The sequence below is a fragment of the Cannabis sativa genome, chromosome 7 (assembly GCF_029168945.1).
Source record: "Cannabis sativa cultivar Pink pepper isolate KNU-18-1 chromosome 7, ASM2916894v1, whole genome shotgun sequence".
Lineage (NCBI taxonomy): Eukaryota > Viridiplantae > Streptophyta > Magnoliopsida > Rosales > Cannabaceae > Cannabis > Cannabis sativa.
This window is the reverse complement of record NC_083607.1, coordinates 11576279-11593406: the sequence shown is the minus strand read 5'-3', so window position 1 is coordinate 11593406 and position 17128 is coordinate 11576279. Positions and strand designations below refer to the sequence as shown.

General features: G+C 36.6%; 2 protein-coding genes across 3 annotated transcripts in view; both read left to right on the top strand.

The window, feature by feature from the left end:
• Nucleotides 1-6491: 6491 nt before the first annotated feature.
• LOC115697800 (tropinone reductase) lies at nt 6492-12545 on the top strand. Its single transcript, XM_030624932.2, has 3 exons — nt 6492-6648; nt 6882-7089; nt 12421-12545. The coding sequence occupies exons 1-3, from the start codon at nt 6542-6544 to the stop codon at nt 12430-12432; spliced, it is 327 nt and encodes a 108-aa protein (XP_030480792.1). The 5' UTR covers nt 6492-6541; the 3' UTR covers nt 12433-12545.
• A 39-nt stretch (nt 12546-12584) lies between these two features.
• The window catches only part of LOC115697798 (tropinone reductase homolog At5g06060), a 37312-nt gene continuing 32768 nt past the window's right edge, over nt 12585-17128 (top strand). Inside the window, exons 1-2 of one of the 2 annotated variants that reach the window (XM_030624928.2) lie at nt 12585-12732; nt 12964-13171. In XM_030624928.2, the coding sequence (XP_030480788.1) occupies nt 12626-12732; nt 12964-13171 (315 nt within the window). In that variant the 5' untranslated portion in view covers nt 12585-12625. The remainder of the gene's footprint in view (nt 12733-12963; nt 13172-17128) is intronic. The other variant, XM_061101837.1, reaches the window with a different exon arrangement.

Below are 17128 nucleotides of genomic sequence, written 5' to 3'. Positions count from 1 at the left end.
CTTCTTGATAGTATCCTTTAGGGTTTTATTAACGACTTCCACTTGTCCATTTGCCTAAGGCCTGGATACTGACGAGAAGCTTTTGATAATTTTATTCCTCTCCCAGAATTCAGTGAACAAGTTGCCATCAAATTGGTTTCCATTATCAGATACTATCTTCATGGGAATTCAAAACCTACAGATAATGTTCTTGACAATCTTGCAGGTTGTGGAGACGAGGGGCTCGGCCTCCGTCCATTTAGTGAAGAAGTCGACTGCTACCACCGCATACTTAGCTCTTCCTCGCCCAGTGGGTAATGCCCCAATTAGGTCGATCCCCCATTTAGCAAATGTGTAGGGCGAGGTCATCATTCTAAGTTCTATTGGCGGTACGCGAGGTATATGTGAAAACCTCTGACACTTATCACATTTCTTGGCAAACTCATGTGTTTCCTTATTAATCATTGGCCAGTAATATCCTTGTCTAATGATCTTTTCAGACAGACTTTGCCACCCCGCATGATCCCCACAGAAGCCTTCATGAATTTCTCTAATGATTTCGTTTGCTTCTGCTGAAGGAACACACCGAAGTAGGGGCATCAAATACCCTCTTCTATATAGGTTGCCTTCGATCATTGTGTAGCGAGGCACTGTATACAATAGTTTTTGTGCCTTATTTTTGTCATTTGGAAGTTGCTCATCGAGTAAATAGTTTATAATAGGCGTCATCCATGTTGGAGAGCTATCTATCATCTCAACTTCTTCAGTTTCACATATACTTGGCTCACTCAGCATTTCTACCAGAACCAGATTTAGTTCATCCAGATCATTCTGCGAGGCCAGCTTTGTTAAGGCATGGGCGTTGGAGTTTTGTTCTCTCACAATTTGTTTGATTTTAAAGTAATCGAATCTTTCCAAGTTTTCCAAACTTTCTCTAAATAGTTCGTGATTTTCAAGCCTTTGGATTGGTATTCCCTAAGGACCTAGTTCACGATCAGTTGTGAATCACTATGACAAATGAGATTTTTAACATTTCAGGCCTCTGCTATCTTTAAACAGGCAATCAAGGCTTCATATTCAACCTCGTTATTTGATGCGTCAAATTGGAACCTCAGAGCACAGTGAAACTTAAAGCCTTTCGGCGATATTAATATTATCCCTGCACCCAAACCCTGTTCGTTGGATGGGCCATCCACATATAACTTCCAAGTTTTCGAGTCTTGCTGATCAGGTGGGATTTTTTCTGGAGTTATACCTTCTATCAAGAAGTCAGCTAAAGCTTGGCCCTTGATAAATGTTTGAGGATGCTATGTTATATCAAACTGTCCTAGTTCAATCGACCATTTTATCAATCTTCTAGAAGCATCTGGTTTTGATAAAACTTGTCTCAAGGGCTGATCGGTTAACACTTTTATGGGGTGAGCCTGGAAGTATGGCCGTAGTTAGCGTGACGCGTGGACTAGGCATAACGCGAGTTTTTCCAGAGGGGGATACCTGGATTTTTCCCTTAGTAACCTTTTACTTACATAGTAAATAGGTTGCTTGTGCTTACCCTCTTCTCTCACTATAGCTGCACTAATCGCATATTCCGAGATGGCTAAATAAAGAAATAACATCTCTCTAGTTATGGGTTTCACCAAAATCGGAGGTGTTGCGAGATGCCTTTTTATGCTCTGAAAGGCCTCTTCACACTCCTTTTTCCAGTCGAACGTTTTGTTGCCTCGCAGTATGTTGAAGAGCTGCACACATTTATCAGTTGACTTTGAAATGAATCTGTTAAGTGCCACCATTCTTCCTGTCAAGGCCTGTAAATCATTAGGCTTTGTCGGGGATGGCATGTCTATTAATGCCTTAATTTTTTCAGGATTTGCCTCAATACCCCTCGCATTAACTATGAATCCAAAAAACTTTCCAAAGGAGACTCCAAAGGAACATTTTTTGGGGTTTAGGTTCATGTTATACTTTTTTAATATTTTAAAGCATTCCGCGAGGTCTGAGGTATGATCCTTACTCTTTATTGATTTTACCAACATATCATCGACGTAAACCTCCATATTTTGCAAACATTTCGTTTACTAGTCGTTGAGACGTTGCCCCAACATTCTTCAGTCCGAACGACTTGACTTTATAACAATAGAGTCTCATGTTGGTTACGAAACTTGTATGTTCTTGATCTGGGACAAATATTTTTATCTAGTTATATCCAGAATATACGTCCATAAACGACATAAGCTTGTTCCCAGTAGTTGCATCCACTAATTGGTCGATCCTGGAAGTGGAAAACAGTCTTTTTGGGCATGCCTTATTCAGATCGGAGAATTCAATACAAGTTCTCCAAGTTCCGTTAGGTTTTGGGACGAGAACAGGATTGGCTATCCATGAGGGATAAAATACCTCGCGTATAAAATCGTTGACTAACAACTTGTCAACTTCATGTTTTAGTGCCCCTTGCCTCTCGGAATCCAAGGGCCTCCTTTTATTGGCAAGTTGAATGGTTATCACCAATGGATCGACGTGAGGATATCTCACGTTTTTCTCATCTTGCTCTGTGAATACGATGGGAGGTTCCTCAATTTCACCTTCTTAGAAGGTTTTGGGGGAAAAGCCAACTGCTCGTTCTTTATCTCTATCACATATCTTTTCTGGGCATTATTGCTTTCCCCTACGATATGTGGTCCTCCCGAAGTAACCAGGATGTCCTCTCCTTCAACAGGAATAGGTTGTAACCCCTGGTTGTTTGGGTTATTAGGCAGACTGGGCTAGTTGTTTCCCTAGCCTTGTCTTTTCATGTACTGTTTAAAATGGCCATAAACGACGAGACTTTCTATCTCATCTTTCAATTGGTGATATTCGTCGTTCGTATGCCCAATATCCTTATGGAATTTACAATATTTGTTAGGATCTTTTTTGCTTCTCTAATTCCTCATAGGCTCGGGTTTGCCAAAGGCCACCTTCTGCTCATGTGCGAGGTAAATATTCTCTTGAGTTTCATTAAGCTCGGTATAAATAGTATACACTGGCACGTATTTGTCATGCTTCTTCTGTTTCTTTTCATCCTTCGACGGTTCCTTAACTCTCTCCTTTCTTTTCGAACCAGAAGCCCGCGAGTTATCAATTCTAGTGGAAACAGTTCCTGTTGAAACATTGCTGGGTTTGCCTCCAGAGCTTGTTTTCAATAGATTCATTTCCTATTGGGCCTTTTCCTTCCGAACGAACACCTGAGCTCTTTCGTTGAACTCAGTGTTGCTTCTCATAGGACGTCCTTGAAAGTCATCCCACAACTCGGCCCCTACGGTCAATGGATCAGTAGAGATCCCCACCAAAAGGGTTGTAAGTTGCGTGATGTCATCCAAATAATTTCTAACCTTAGCTATAGCCGTGCTAAAATGACTTAAGTATGCCTTAAGTGTCTCGTCGGGCTGTTGCTTTATATTGGTTAGTGAGGCCGCTTCGGGTCACCGATCCTTAGCATCCTGAAATTGCTTCTTGAAATCCTTGGACAACTGCTCCCAAGAAGTTATTGAATGATGAGTAAACTTGTTAAACCAGCTACTCGCTATTCCAACAAGCGAGGTGGGGAACAAAATACAGCGTAAATTGTTCGTCACATTACTCGCTCGCATTATTTTGTTAAAGTTGTTCAAATGCGAGACCAGATTAGTGGTTTCGTCGTATTACGAGAAATGTAGGTTTTTGAATTCTGAAGGAAAATGGGTATTCATTATGTTTGGATGATAGGGCTCAAGCTCCTCGTCAGAGTCGTATCCAGATAGTTTCCCTAATTCCCCCACTTGATATATCCTGAACTTGTCCTCCAGCTTGTTTATCCACAATTGGATTGGATCTTCTTGCTTTGGACCTAGCTATTGGCAAAGGTCAGGTTTCTTCTTATTTAAGTGCTCTTGCAGATCCGGTTGGGAGTAATTATTGGCAGACCTTGTCTTACTCACAGATCGCGCCCTACTCATAGACCTTGTCTTTGAGTGGCCTGCAGATTTACTGGTTCCCATACTTTCTCGATCATTAGCTCGTTGAGTACTTTCCCCTCTTCGAGTTGATCAACTATGGGTTCTAGACCGCCTCCAAGTCAGACTTGCTTCTTCACGCTCCGTTCTTTTCTCCCGAGAGCAGTTTGTCGTATTTCCCCCATCAGGGTCTGTAAAAGTCCTCACTCTATGGGTTTGTGAAGAACATTGGTGATTTCTTGCTGGTGACCTCCGTTCTCCCGGTTGAGTCCCAAGATCCTCCTCATTCTCATGAGGGATTTCTCGTTCATCAGTTTCCGGTTGTGTCCTATCTGACTGTTTGTTCTGGTTCTCAGGGAGTGTCTCATTTTCCCCGGGTTGTTCTTCTCGGGCCTTTTCCTCGCTTGGTTCGTGAGCCACGAGGTCTCCCTCGTGGTCTCTCACTCCAAGTTTAGGTTGATTTTAAGCATTCGTCCCCTATGCCGCCCTGGCCTTAGGCAGCGGTTTTCTGTTTCATAAGTTCCTTCTCCCACAGATTGGGCACCTCGACGATTGAGCTCTTCATCCTTCGTCCTACGGTTTCTACTATTCCGACACTGAGTTCTCCTCGAGCTCATTGTTCGCGTACTATGACCAATGTCGGGTCGAGTTCTCTAGGATCGTGTGATATCCGCACACTAGGACCACCCTCAGGTTGAGCCCTCTTGGAACAAGTGGTCCTTTTGGACTACGGATTGGTAGATTTTTTGGAGCCCATGGGCTCTTTCCCAAAACAATGATTGGTTTCCTCATGTGGGGTGTTAACTTTTTTTGGATTTTCAGCCATGAAGGAGGTTATTTTTCTTCAAAAGAAGGGAGGGTTTTTTTTTCTGAACTTTTTCACAGAGGCTCTCAATGAAAGCACCAAACGGCTAACACAGACTTTCATTAACTAAATTTGAGCCTCACAATAGTGATTTTGCATAGAAAGAATAAAAGCTATAGAAATAATAGTATGAAGACAGGGTTTTTTACGTGGTTTTGCAGTTAAAATTCTGCATAGTCCACGAGTCAATCTTATTCAGATTTCTGATTGTTTTTTAGGAACTCTCCTGTATGAGTCTTTTTTCGTCCCCTTTTTTGATCTTGTTTGCCACTCTCTATAATTACATAGTGGTCAGTAAATTACAAAGTTGGCTGTAATATGTTTACAACAATCATCCTTAAAATCATGGGATTTGATTACATATCATGTAGTATAAATGCGGTTTATGATTTGAAAATTGTATAGATGTGATTTTTCTGCTTTTACTGGGTCAAAACAATCGTGTATTAAACACATATTTAATTGTTGTATCTGGAGATGTCTCGACAGAAACTTGGTTACAGTGATCCCAATAGCAAGCTGGGGCCCTTCTCCCTTCTGAGGTCGACAATGCATGTCTGATGTCGATTGCGATTCTTAAAGAGTTCTTCGAGGCTCATTTGAATGTTATCTTCTGGCTTACCAGGATTGTAGGCCTCGGTAATGCTCACTGGATGAAGCTTATAGGTAGTCTTCCCATAGCGAGACGGGCACCTCGCTTACTCGGTTTTGAGCCGAAACGGTCGTTGCACTTAGTTTGTACTCTAAGGGCTTTCGTAATTGATATATATATATATATGTTGCTTTCACCTTCCAATGTGTTCTGTCCTCGATGTCTTGCTATTCACAATAAGTGACATATGATTTCTCGCTAATATACTAAGTGCAAGTTTGTACATTGATTCCTCGCCTAAGACATTACAGTCAGCGTGGTACAAAAATACTCTGATACTTACATAATTAATGAGTTATTCTATAAAAAGTAATTACATCGATTCACATTTCCTTTATCCTGACACGTGTCCTTTATTGAGATAGTAGCCGAATTTTGGGTGTAACACTAATCAACATCAAATTTTTTTACTAAGAAAAACATAGAAAATTTGGTAAGTAATTAAGCGTTCATGGAGATCTGCATCAATCGTGATCTTCTCTCATCAACTTTTCGTGGAGATATCTATCGTTGGTCGTGCTGTCATATGGCTGATCGGAAAAAGCTTTTTGCCGGAGTTCATGGTGATTGGCAAAAGTTTTCTCGTCGGCATTCATAGTAATCGCAAAAAACTTTTACATTGTTTGTGGTATTGTTTGGAGAAGCTACCTCGATTATTGAGTAAAGTTTAAATTGTTTGGGTGAGTTCACGATGATTTCAGATTTGAAATGTTTGAAAAAGCTATTTTGGAAAAGTTACTGTAGAAACCGTATTTTTTTTTAAAAAAAAATTAAGTTTTCTTTATTTGTTTAATTTTCTATAGGAGAACAAAAAAGTAAATTTTTATCAGCTATATGAGAAAAAATGCCACTATGTTTTGTATTATAGTGGTCACCATAATTGACCAGATCAGCGAGAATTTTCGTTTGTACACTGTCATAAAGACTCTAGAGAGAAATTAAAATATGGAGTGGACGTCTCAACCACCTCATAGGACATATCACTACTACAGTAGCCATTACTGTGCTTCAAACTATAGCTAGCTATTAAATAAGACATGCATTATGCATAATAAGCAAAGTAAAGTCGATCAGAATTAGATGAACAATAATAATATGGCTGAACCAAAGAATTATACGAATCTTGAAATGAGGTGGAGTCTTGAGGGAAAAACAGCTCTCGTTACCGGTGGATCTCGAGGAATAGGGTATCTAAATAATGCTAATTATTATTATGTTATGCAAAGTACGACTATCATAAAAAGAAAGAAGAAAACTTCTTTAAGCTTGTTTTTTCACTTTTTCACTTTTTTTTTTGTGTGAATATGTGGTATCAAGGATAATATCACATGTGAGAAATGTGAATGCTGTCTGTTTATGTACTCTGCCTTTAGCTTGGATATTTATTAAAATCAAAAAACCTTTTAAATTCCTTTTTTAGGCATGCCATAGTGGAAGAACTTGCAAAATTTGGAGCCATAGTTCACACGTGTTGTCGCAAGGAAAGTGAGTTGGAGAAGTGTTTGGAAAAGTGGAAAAAGAAGGGTTTCAAGGTAACTGGTTCAGTGTGCGATGTTTCGCAAGGAGATCAAAGAGAAAAACTTATGGAAGCTGTTTCATCAATTTTCCAAGGAAAGCTCAACATTCTTGTGAGTTTAATGATTTAACTGATTCATAATAATATTTGGAAAGGATTATATTTCTTTTTTATTGCAATATTAAAATTATATATATGTATAATTGTATACTAGGTGTACAATGTATATTTGTTTAAAGTTTTATTAGAGTTACTATAATAATAATAATAATAATAATAATAATAATAATAATAATAATAACTTTTAGTCACAACATAATTTGTGACTAAAAGTAAAAAAGTTGTGATTAAAAAGTCTGTAACTAAAAATATTTGTCACAAAAATTATAATTTTTGTTGTGATTAAATGTGTTTATAGTCACAATACTTGTTAACAACTTGTATCTAAATATTATGTTTTAATTATAAGTGACTTTTTGTTGTGACTAAAAGGCACATTTAGTAAAAAAAATATATATTGTGACTAAAGGTAGTTATTTTTTGAAGTGACCATTCAATAATATTTCTAAAATATATAAAATTTAATCTTGTTTGAAATTTATTTATTAGAAAATATATCTAACTAATTTTATTAAACAATAAAATAAGTAAATAAGTTTAGATATTTTAAACAATATAACTAACAAATTTGTTATAAAGTATAATTAATTAATTGAACCAACGCCTAACTTAAATTTACATTAAGATTTATGAAAAAAAATTATTTAATTTTGTTGATACTTTTAAATAATTATCTATATTATGTTTTAATAAATAAATTAGATTTAAATATTAAAATTTTTTTTTTTCAAAAAAATTTATTAATTAATTAATTGATTTAACCGTGTTAGTTTTAATCATTAAATTTTACAAAAAAAAAAAAATTATTAAACTAGTAATTTTGATGAGATAGCCACATTTATTATAAGATATATATACATGGTTTGTTACCACAAACTAGGTACTACTATTTTCTATTCACAACTACTTTTTTTTTTCACTCCACACTCTCTTTTCACTAAATATTATTTTAGACTAATATTTTACAAAAGTTATTAGAGACCATCTCCAATGTAAGATATAAAATTCGTGCTAAATTTGGCACAAAAATAAATTTACGTGAGCCCATTACTTGTAATTGTGCTCCAATTTAAAAATGTAAAAAAATATAATTATTATTGATTATCATTTAATATTTTATTGAAAATATACAAACATCATTATTTATTTATTTTTGTTACACCCAATTTTTGAAGAGTTAAAAAGTCAACCCTGCGACTTTGACCAAGACTCGCAAAGACCAAATAAGTTAAAACATTCTACTTGGAGGCCCATAACACCTCTAAAAAACTCATGACAATATTGAGCAACCATTTCGTGCGGGGATCCACACCCAAGTGTGCCCAACCTATTGTTTATTGGCCTGCATAAGGGTTTTCACCCTTTTCACCCTATATATACCTCAGTTCGACAAGGAAATTAACAATGACTTGAGTTATTTAAGCATGAAATGGCTAAAATTTGAACATAAAGTCAAGAGTGCACAAGGAGGCCATTCCAGCATGGCCGACCTGTGCCATCTTTTGGCATAAAAAGATGACATGGGTTTCTACTCTCAAAACACCAAAGAAGACTTATCCAAAAGTGGTGAAGGATTACAACACCAGTAACAGAAACTATTTTTCACTCAAATACTAACCTAACCGACCTGTGCCATCTTTGTGCACAAATGAGTGGCACGGGTCAGCAACCCCAAATGGCAAAGAGATTTTTTTTCCAAGAGTATTTTTTTCATCATCAACACATCAAAACTAAGTGAGGAAGGCCAGCAAGTGGTGTAGAAAACCACCTTGCTGACCTTTGCCATCTTTGTGCACGAAAAAGTGACACAGGTCAGTCACATCAAACGGGGAGGAGTTTTTTTGCCCGAAGTATATTTCCAACATCAAGGGAACAAAAGCAAGTGAGAAAAGTCACAAAGAGGTGTAGAACACCTATGGCCGACTTGTGCCATCTTTGTGACCTAAAAGATGGCACAGGTCTCTCCCACTAATTAGCCAAGAACTAATGTGGGAAAGTGTTTTGCTAGCATCGATATGATAAAACTATGCAAGAAACACCATAAAGGTATTCCCATAAGCCCTAGCGTACCAATGGCATCTTTTAGCACTAAAAAGATGGCACAGGTTTCCCGTTAGGGTTTTCAACGTCCAGATGAGATTTTGGAACCCCAAAACCCCCAAAATATAGCTCACCATAAAAAAAATAAGTTAAAACATACCCTGAGGTGTCCGAGAACATGTATGACCAACTTGGGCCAAATTGAGGTGGCACGAATCATGATGACATGGCATATGTCAGATTTGTTGGTGAAATGTACTTACTACCCTTCAATAAAATAGATATAAGTTTCTCAATTTTTATCTAAAAGACTTGGTTCAACTTGAATTTGAAAGATTTATTCAAGAATGTTCTAGGCATTTCTCATGGTCATAGCATATTTCTAAAGTTATCTAGCTCAAAATTAGGCTAAAAGACAAGTTAGCACACTTTACTTGGGAATTAATTAGTTTTATTAAGTGTGGACCATAAGGGGATGTTAGGAGAGTTGTTTCAAAACACTTGTGACTCTCTATTTAGGTGTGCCATCCCATATGGTCAACTTTCTCCAATTTACCATTCCCAAAGCACAATGCCACATAAGCAAGTTCAAAAGAAAATGGAAATAACCATCTTCAACGAGAAACACAATAATTGTGAAATATTTGCCTATGACTATGGGATATTTAGATCTTTATTTGTTTGTATTTTTTATTCATTATTTTAGAAAAAGATACGGGATTAGAAGTGAGATACCCCGAATTGTGGGGGATCACAAACAAATCATAGGCCTATATAAAGACAACGATAGACTAAGGTTTGAGACGGCTCAATAAAAGACCTTTGACCCGACCTTTGATCATATTCTAGATCTTGAAGCTCTTTATAGTGCCTAGAACACATAATCCCTAGAGACCTTCTCTCTTCACGTTTTCCTTCAGTTATTTATATTGGTACGACACCAAGCTTCCATACAATTACAATTAACATACACACTTACCAAAAGTTAAAGACCATTCTCTAATCTCGCTTCCATTGGTGTATTGTTCCCATGAACATTAACACCACCATTATTATTAAGTTTATGGTATTGGGTCTCCCATGAGCCTTTTATTCATGAGCTTCGATCGATATAGATTTTGCCTAGAAATCTCTTTTTGTACTATTATCCACACACTCTTGAGAACATAAATCTGGTGTGCTAGAACTGAATAATAAAAAATAAAGTAGACGTAGCCACATTACCATCGCGACATGGGGGTGAACTACTATAAATTCCTAGTATCCTTTTTTATTTATTGCGATTTTTTTTAGCAAAATTAATTTAGCGCAGTCCTATTATTTTTTTTTTTTGATCTTCTTAGATCAGTTGATAAAAAATTGCGTCAACATTTTTATTGCTTATATAATGGTAATGTAGTAAATAAAGAAGATAAAGTTATGTAAAAGTTAATGAATCATAATAATTAATGACACTATAGTAAATAAAAAAGGTGAAATTTATTATGGGCCAAATTTGGCACAATGCTAAATCTTGTGCATAATTTGGCATAATTTTTAGCATGTGACAAATTTACCTTGGGATTAGCCTTCCAAAACCCATAAAGTACTTCCGCAGCAATAGACTCGTGATGTTTTATGTCTTTAGCGTGGGCATCTCTCTTAGCTGCAAACACCTCATTAACTTATTTTTTCTCCTCTTCAAGAGTTGACTTCTCATTCTAGTGGGATTCCTCCTTTTCCATGAGAGTTCTAGTCAGATCCTTAATATTTGTCTCTTTATTTTGGAGGAGTTTCTGGAGGCCTTCTCTCTCGTTGGTAAGTTCACGGAACCTTTTTTTACTCTTGTTCCAGATCTTCTTCTAACTTTGTAGCATACGACATGTTGTATAGGTGCTACCTTAACTCCTTGATCTTGTTATTTGCGATAGTTAGTTGCTTATTCACCTCATCAAGTTGGGTGCTTCTCTGGTGAACTTCATCCTTGGTGGCTTTCAAAGCTTTTTCCAGCTCGGTGAACGCAAAATTGGACTGGAGAGCTGTAGATTTGGCTTGAAAATAAGCATATCCGAGCTTCATGTAGGTCTAAAAAATAAAAAAAGAATTAAAAAAATTGGCAAGTTAAAAGATTGAATAGCATGTACCATGCAACAATTTAAAGGTTACAAACTCACTCTGGTATGTTCCTTCAGTAGGCCTCCAATCAGAAGTTCGAGGGGTAGGTGATCACATCCTTTCAATTGCTTATTTACCTCGACCATTAAATAGTCTTAATAAACACAGATCACATCATTGGCCTATCCTGTCTCAGGCTGCACCGCCATGGTAGTCTTGTTTGATTTTCCAAGGTGACCCTCAAGAGCAGGCATAAGAAAATTAAGCCTCTCAATGTTAACAATATCAACACCAAAAGTGTCTTTGGATGATTTAGCAAGCTTTGATCGAGCAACTGTGGGTGAGAATTTGAAAATTTTTTGTACGGGGTTCACTCTACAGAAAGAGAGTTTGGTACCTCCAGATCCATAATTCTTCCACCTCTAGGGTTGAATCTGATGGAATTTTTTATCCAAGCCCGAGACGGGGGAATTTGAGACTCAAGTCTGAACTGGTCAAAGGAGGGGCGTCTTCCTGTCTATGTTGCCTAGTAGGAGACGTCTCTTCGGAAGAGTCACCCAACTTCCTCTTCAGCATGCCCTTAAGCGTGCTCGTCATAACTGCATAGAAAAAAAATAGTTAATAAAAAGGATAGCCTCGCAAAGGCAAAGTCATCAAAGAGCCTAGTAGTTAATACCCTGAACCTCCACGAGAGCATTTTCCCTAAGAGTTATGCTCAGAGCATTGTGGTCGGAGGAGAAATCTTTCAACTTCTCTTCAATAGCATCCTTGCCTTTGCCGTCAATGGCAAAATCTTAGGTAGATAGGGGGCTCTACAATTTGTTCCATGAGTGTGGTATGTTACTATTTTTTAACCCTAATTACCCCTAGATCAATCTCAGCCCTCAAATCAAATAACTCTCCGATTCAACGGCTGCCGTACATCACGGAATACATTCCGTGAAAGTACAATCACGGAACAAAATCGTGTCCCTATATTATTTAATGATTAAATTAAAATGTATGATTTCATGTAATATATTTTCAAAATGTATAAATTTTTAAAATAATTTTTTTGTGCACGTTTTATGTATTTATGTTGTTTTTGTACATTTAAAGTCTTTCTTTTTGTTTTAATTTTTTATATGATAGCAAAAAAGTAAATTATTACCAAAATAAAGAAAAAATGCCATTTTGTTTTGTATTATAGTGGTCACTTTAAGTGACCAGATCAACGAAAATCCTTGTTCGTACAATGTGATAAAGACTCTAGCGGGAAATTAAGATACAGATTGGACGTCTCAACCACATCTGCAGTTCAGGAGTACACATCACTTCTACAGTACCCGTTACTTGCTTCAAACTATGGCTATTAAATAAGGCATGCATTATGCATAAGCAAGTAAAGTCGGTTGATGAACAATAATAATATGGCTGAACCAAAGAATTATACGAATCTTGAAATGAGGTGGAGTCTTGAGGGAAAAACAGCTCTCGTTACCGGTGGATCTCGAGGAATAGGGTATGTAAATAATGTTTATGCTATGCAAAGTACGCTTATCATGGTGGGATATATATAGAATAAATAAATTAATAAAAAGAAGGAATAAAACTTCTTTAAGCTTGTTTTTTCACACTGTCTTTTTTTTTTTTTTGGGAGAATATGTAGTATCAAGGATTTGGAGTTCTAATTCAACTTTTATACTACACGATATTTATTAAAATAAAAAAACCTTTCAAATTCCTTTTCTAGGCATGCCATAGTGGAAGAACTTGCAAAATTTGGAGCCATAGTTCACACGTGTTGTCGCAAGGAAAGTGAGTTGGAGAAGTGTTTGGAAGAATGGAGAAAGAAGGGTTTCAAGGTAACTGGTTCAGTGTGCGACGTTTCACAAGGAGATCAAAGAGAGAAACTTATGGAAGCTGTTTCATCAATTTTCCAAGGAAAGCTCAACATTCTTGTAAGTTTAATGATTTAATTGATTCATAATAATATTTGGAAAGGATTATATTTCTTTTATATATATTGCAATATTATATTCCATATATACATATTATATATATATACTAACTACTAGCATATTTGTTTACAGTTCTATTAGAGTTTTTATTGACTAATTATTAATTTAAATATTAATATTATTAAATGTAATTACTTTTAATCACAATATAATTTGTGAGTAAAAATAAAAAAGTTATAATTAATTATAAATCACAATTCTTATATTGTGACTAAAAGATCTATTGCTAAAGATATTAGCTAGTCACAAAAATTACAATTTGTTGTGACGAAATATGTTTTTAATCACACTACTTGTTGTGATTAAAGCTAAATTAATAACAACTTGGATCTAAATATTATATTTTAGCTAGAAGTAACATTTTGTTGTGAGTAAAAGTCATATTTAATGACAAAAAAAATTATGTTTATGACTAGAAGTAGCTAAGTGACCATTCAATTATATTTCTTAAATATATAAAATGCAATGATCTAATTTAAAATTTATTTATCAAAAAATATATCTAACTAATTTTATTAAATAATAAAATAAGTAAATAAGTTTAGATATTTTAAACAATCAACAAATTTGTTATAAAAAAATAATTAGTTAATTGAACCAACGCTTAATTTAAATTTAAATTAAGATTTATGCAAAAAAAAAAAATAAGATTTTCTAATTTTGTTGATACTTTTAAATAATTATCTATGTTATATATATATATTTTTTTTTTTTATAAATCTGCAAGTTTTATTAATAATCCACAATACTTTGTACAATCATTTACAATGAAGAGCATCTTTGATTTAAAGATCTCATGTACAACATCACACTTCCCCCCGCCCCCCCCCCCCCCCCCCTTTTTTTTTTTTTTACAAAGAATGAAACCAATCTCTATCATGGTGACTAATCTTTTGTGGCCAAAACAATTCTATTATATGTTTTACACTATTTTTGATTCTTTGTACAATTGCCTCTTTACTTTCTAGATGAGTATTCCAAATTTGGTCATTTCTAGCATGCCAAATGGAGTAAACCAAGCTTGCTACAGCAGCTGCCACAGTTTTCTTCCTAAACTTGCTGATTTTTGCCTTATGAATCCACTTGAGTAGTTGGGAGAGGCTGTTGGTTTGTGCTCCCCATGAAAACCATCTTTTCACATGCTGAAGACAATATTCAGTAAAAGAACAGCTGAAGAAAAGGTGCTCAAGTGTCTCGGGTTGTAACTTGCAAAGGTTGCACATCGGGTCAACAATGATACTGAACCGCTGCAACCTATCCTTGGCTTTGAGACAATTTCGAACAGCCAACCAAAGAATAAAACTATGCTTTGGTGTGTTAAATCTCCCCCAAATCTCATTACTCCATGCAACTCGGTTCTGTGTAGGACAAATCAAGTTGTAGCCATTTGAAACTTTGTATTCCTCACGAGCAAATTGTTGTACATCTACAAGGCCTTTGATTTGGTTCTTGGCTACAACTATTTGCTACCAATACCAACTTCCTTGGCTTGGTGCTTGATACTCCCACCAATTCTCTTCTTTAATGTACACTGCATACACCCATTTGACCCAAAGGTTATCCTCCTTATTTGCCAAAGCTCAAACATACTTGAAGAGCGTTGCTGAATTCCATTCAGCAGTTCTCTTAATACCCGAGCCCCCTACAATCTTGGCTTGGCAAACATTCTCCCATGCCACTAGTCCTGCTCCCTGCATCATATATTGGCCTTTCCAAAGGAAGGCTCTACAAATAGATTCAAGCTCACGAATTACCTGCTTTGGTAGTCTGAGGAATTGGCAAGAATAAGGATGTATTGTGGTAAGAACGGAATTGATGAGTACAGCCCTTCCCGCAAATGAGATATTCCTGGTGCTCCAAGATCAAATTCTTGCAGTCATCTTTTTTGTCAACACTGTACATTCTTGCTTTGAAATTCTCTTGCTACATACATGTATGCCAAGATATCTGAATGGTGTCTGTTGTTTCGAGAATCCCGAAGCCTCCAAAACTCTAGTGATATCAGATTCAGGCATATTGCTGCAATAAATTACAGACTTTGCCTTGTTGGGTTGCAATCTGGATGAGGCTGAAAAAGAGTTTCAAGCCTTGTATTAATAGGATGATGCTTTTGTAATCACCTCGACAGAAAAGTAGAACATCATCAGCAAGCTCAAGTGATTGAGCTTAAAGGCATCACATCTATCATGGAAAGCAAAATCACTCTTATCTCCTACTTTTTTCAGGATTCGGGACAAGTATTCCATGCCAATAACAAATAATTGAGGCGAGAGGGGATCACCTTGTCTTAATCCTCTCTTTGATTCAAAGAATCCATGAAGAGATCCATTGAAGAAAAGAGAGAATTTCGGAGTTTTGATGCAGTTCATTACAAGAGTAATGAACTTTTCAGGAAAAGATAGACCCCTTAGCATCTCCTCAATGAAATCCCATTCTATTGTGTCATAAGCTTTTTGCAAGTCAAGTTTGATCATGCAATTAGCCTTTGATGATTTCCTTCCATAATGCCTTACCAAGTCTTGGCGTATCATGATGTTGTGGGCAATGAATATGCCTTTGACAAATCCCCCCTGGCTTTGTGCCACAATAGTAGGAAGGATATCCTTGAGTCTAGAGCAGAGTACCTTTGGGGCTACTTTATAGAGCACATTGCAGCACGCAATTGGCCTAGAATCACTTGGTGTATTGGGGCATTTCACTTTAGGGATGATTGTAAGAGCCATCGAATTGATCTCCTTGAGAATCTTGCCTGAGTGGAGGAAGGATCTCACAGCATCACAGACATCACTTCCAAGTAAGTCCCAGTTATCTTGAAAGAAAAAGCTGGAGTATCCATCAGGGCCCGGTGCTTTGGAATTAGGAATAGCAAACATAGCATTCTTGATCTCTTCATCTGTAATGGGAGCCATGAGAGCTAGGCTTTGTTGCATCGAGACTATAGGCCCTTTATTGAGAACTTGGCCTATTACTTTCCTTCTATTCATCATCTTCGTACCAAGTAATTGCTGATAGTAATCGAAGAATACCTTAGTAATCTTATTCGGGTCATCTACTCTAGTGCCATGTGCATCCACAATAGATAGGATTCTATTTTGGTTGTTTCTGGCATTGAGACTTGCATGAAATACTGCTATGTTATCATCACCAGCTCTTGTCCAGCTGGTTTTTGCCTTTTGGCGGAGAAAAGACTTGTAATTCTTGTGAGCTTGTGTGAAAGCTATCCTGGCATTCAATTCTTCCTGCTGCAATGCCGGGTTCAGGGGGTCCAGTAGCAATGTTTCTTGACAGCAATTCAGGTTTTTAGCTGCTAGAATGGATGCAGCTTGAAGGTATGTGAAGCCCTCTTGATTGATCCTCTTGAAAACAGGTTTTAGAGCCTTTAATTTGGTAACAATCTGGTACATTTTTGTACCAGAAAAGTGTTGTTGCCAAATTTGTTGTACTCGTGTTGCATATTTCGGGTGAGAAGACCACATCTTAAAGTAACGAAAAGGCGTCTTTCCATTTCGATTAAGCTGATGAAAAGTTACCAAAGCAGGGGAGTGATAAAAAATCCCCTCATTTAGGAAAATCGCTTCAGCACCCAGCCATAAATCCATCCACTTTGGATTCGCCATTACTCTTTCCAATTTTGAATAAATTCGATCTCTTCCTTGCTGATTATTACACCATGTAAAGAACTTACCACTACTCTTTATGTCTTCCAAATGACAGTATGAAATACAATCTTCCAAAGCATGGGAGTTGAGGCTTTGAACTCTGCTTCCAACTCTTTCTTCTTGTTCCAAAACGTCATTGAAATCTCCCAACACTACCCAAGGGTCATGAGTAGTAATGGTCACTAAGTCCTGCCATAAAACCTTCCTACCCTCCTCATCATTAAAAGCATAAACAAAT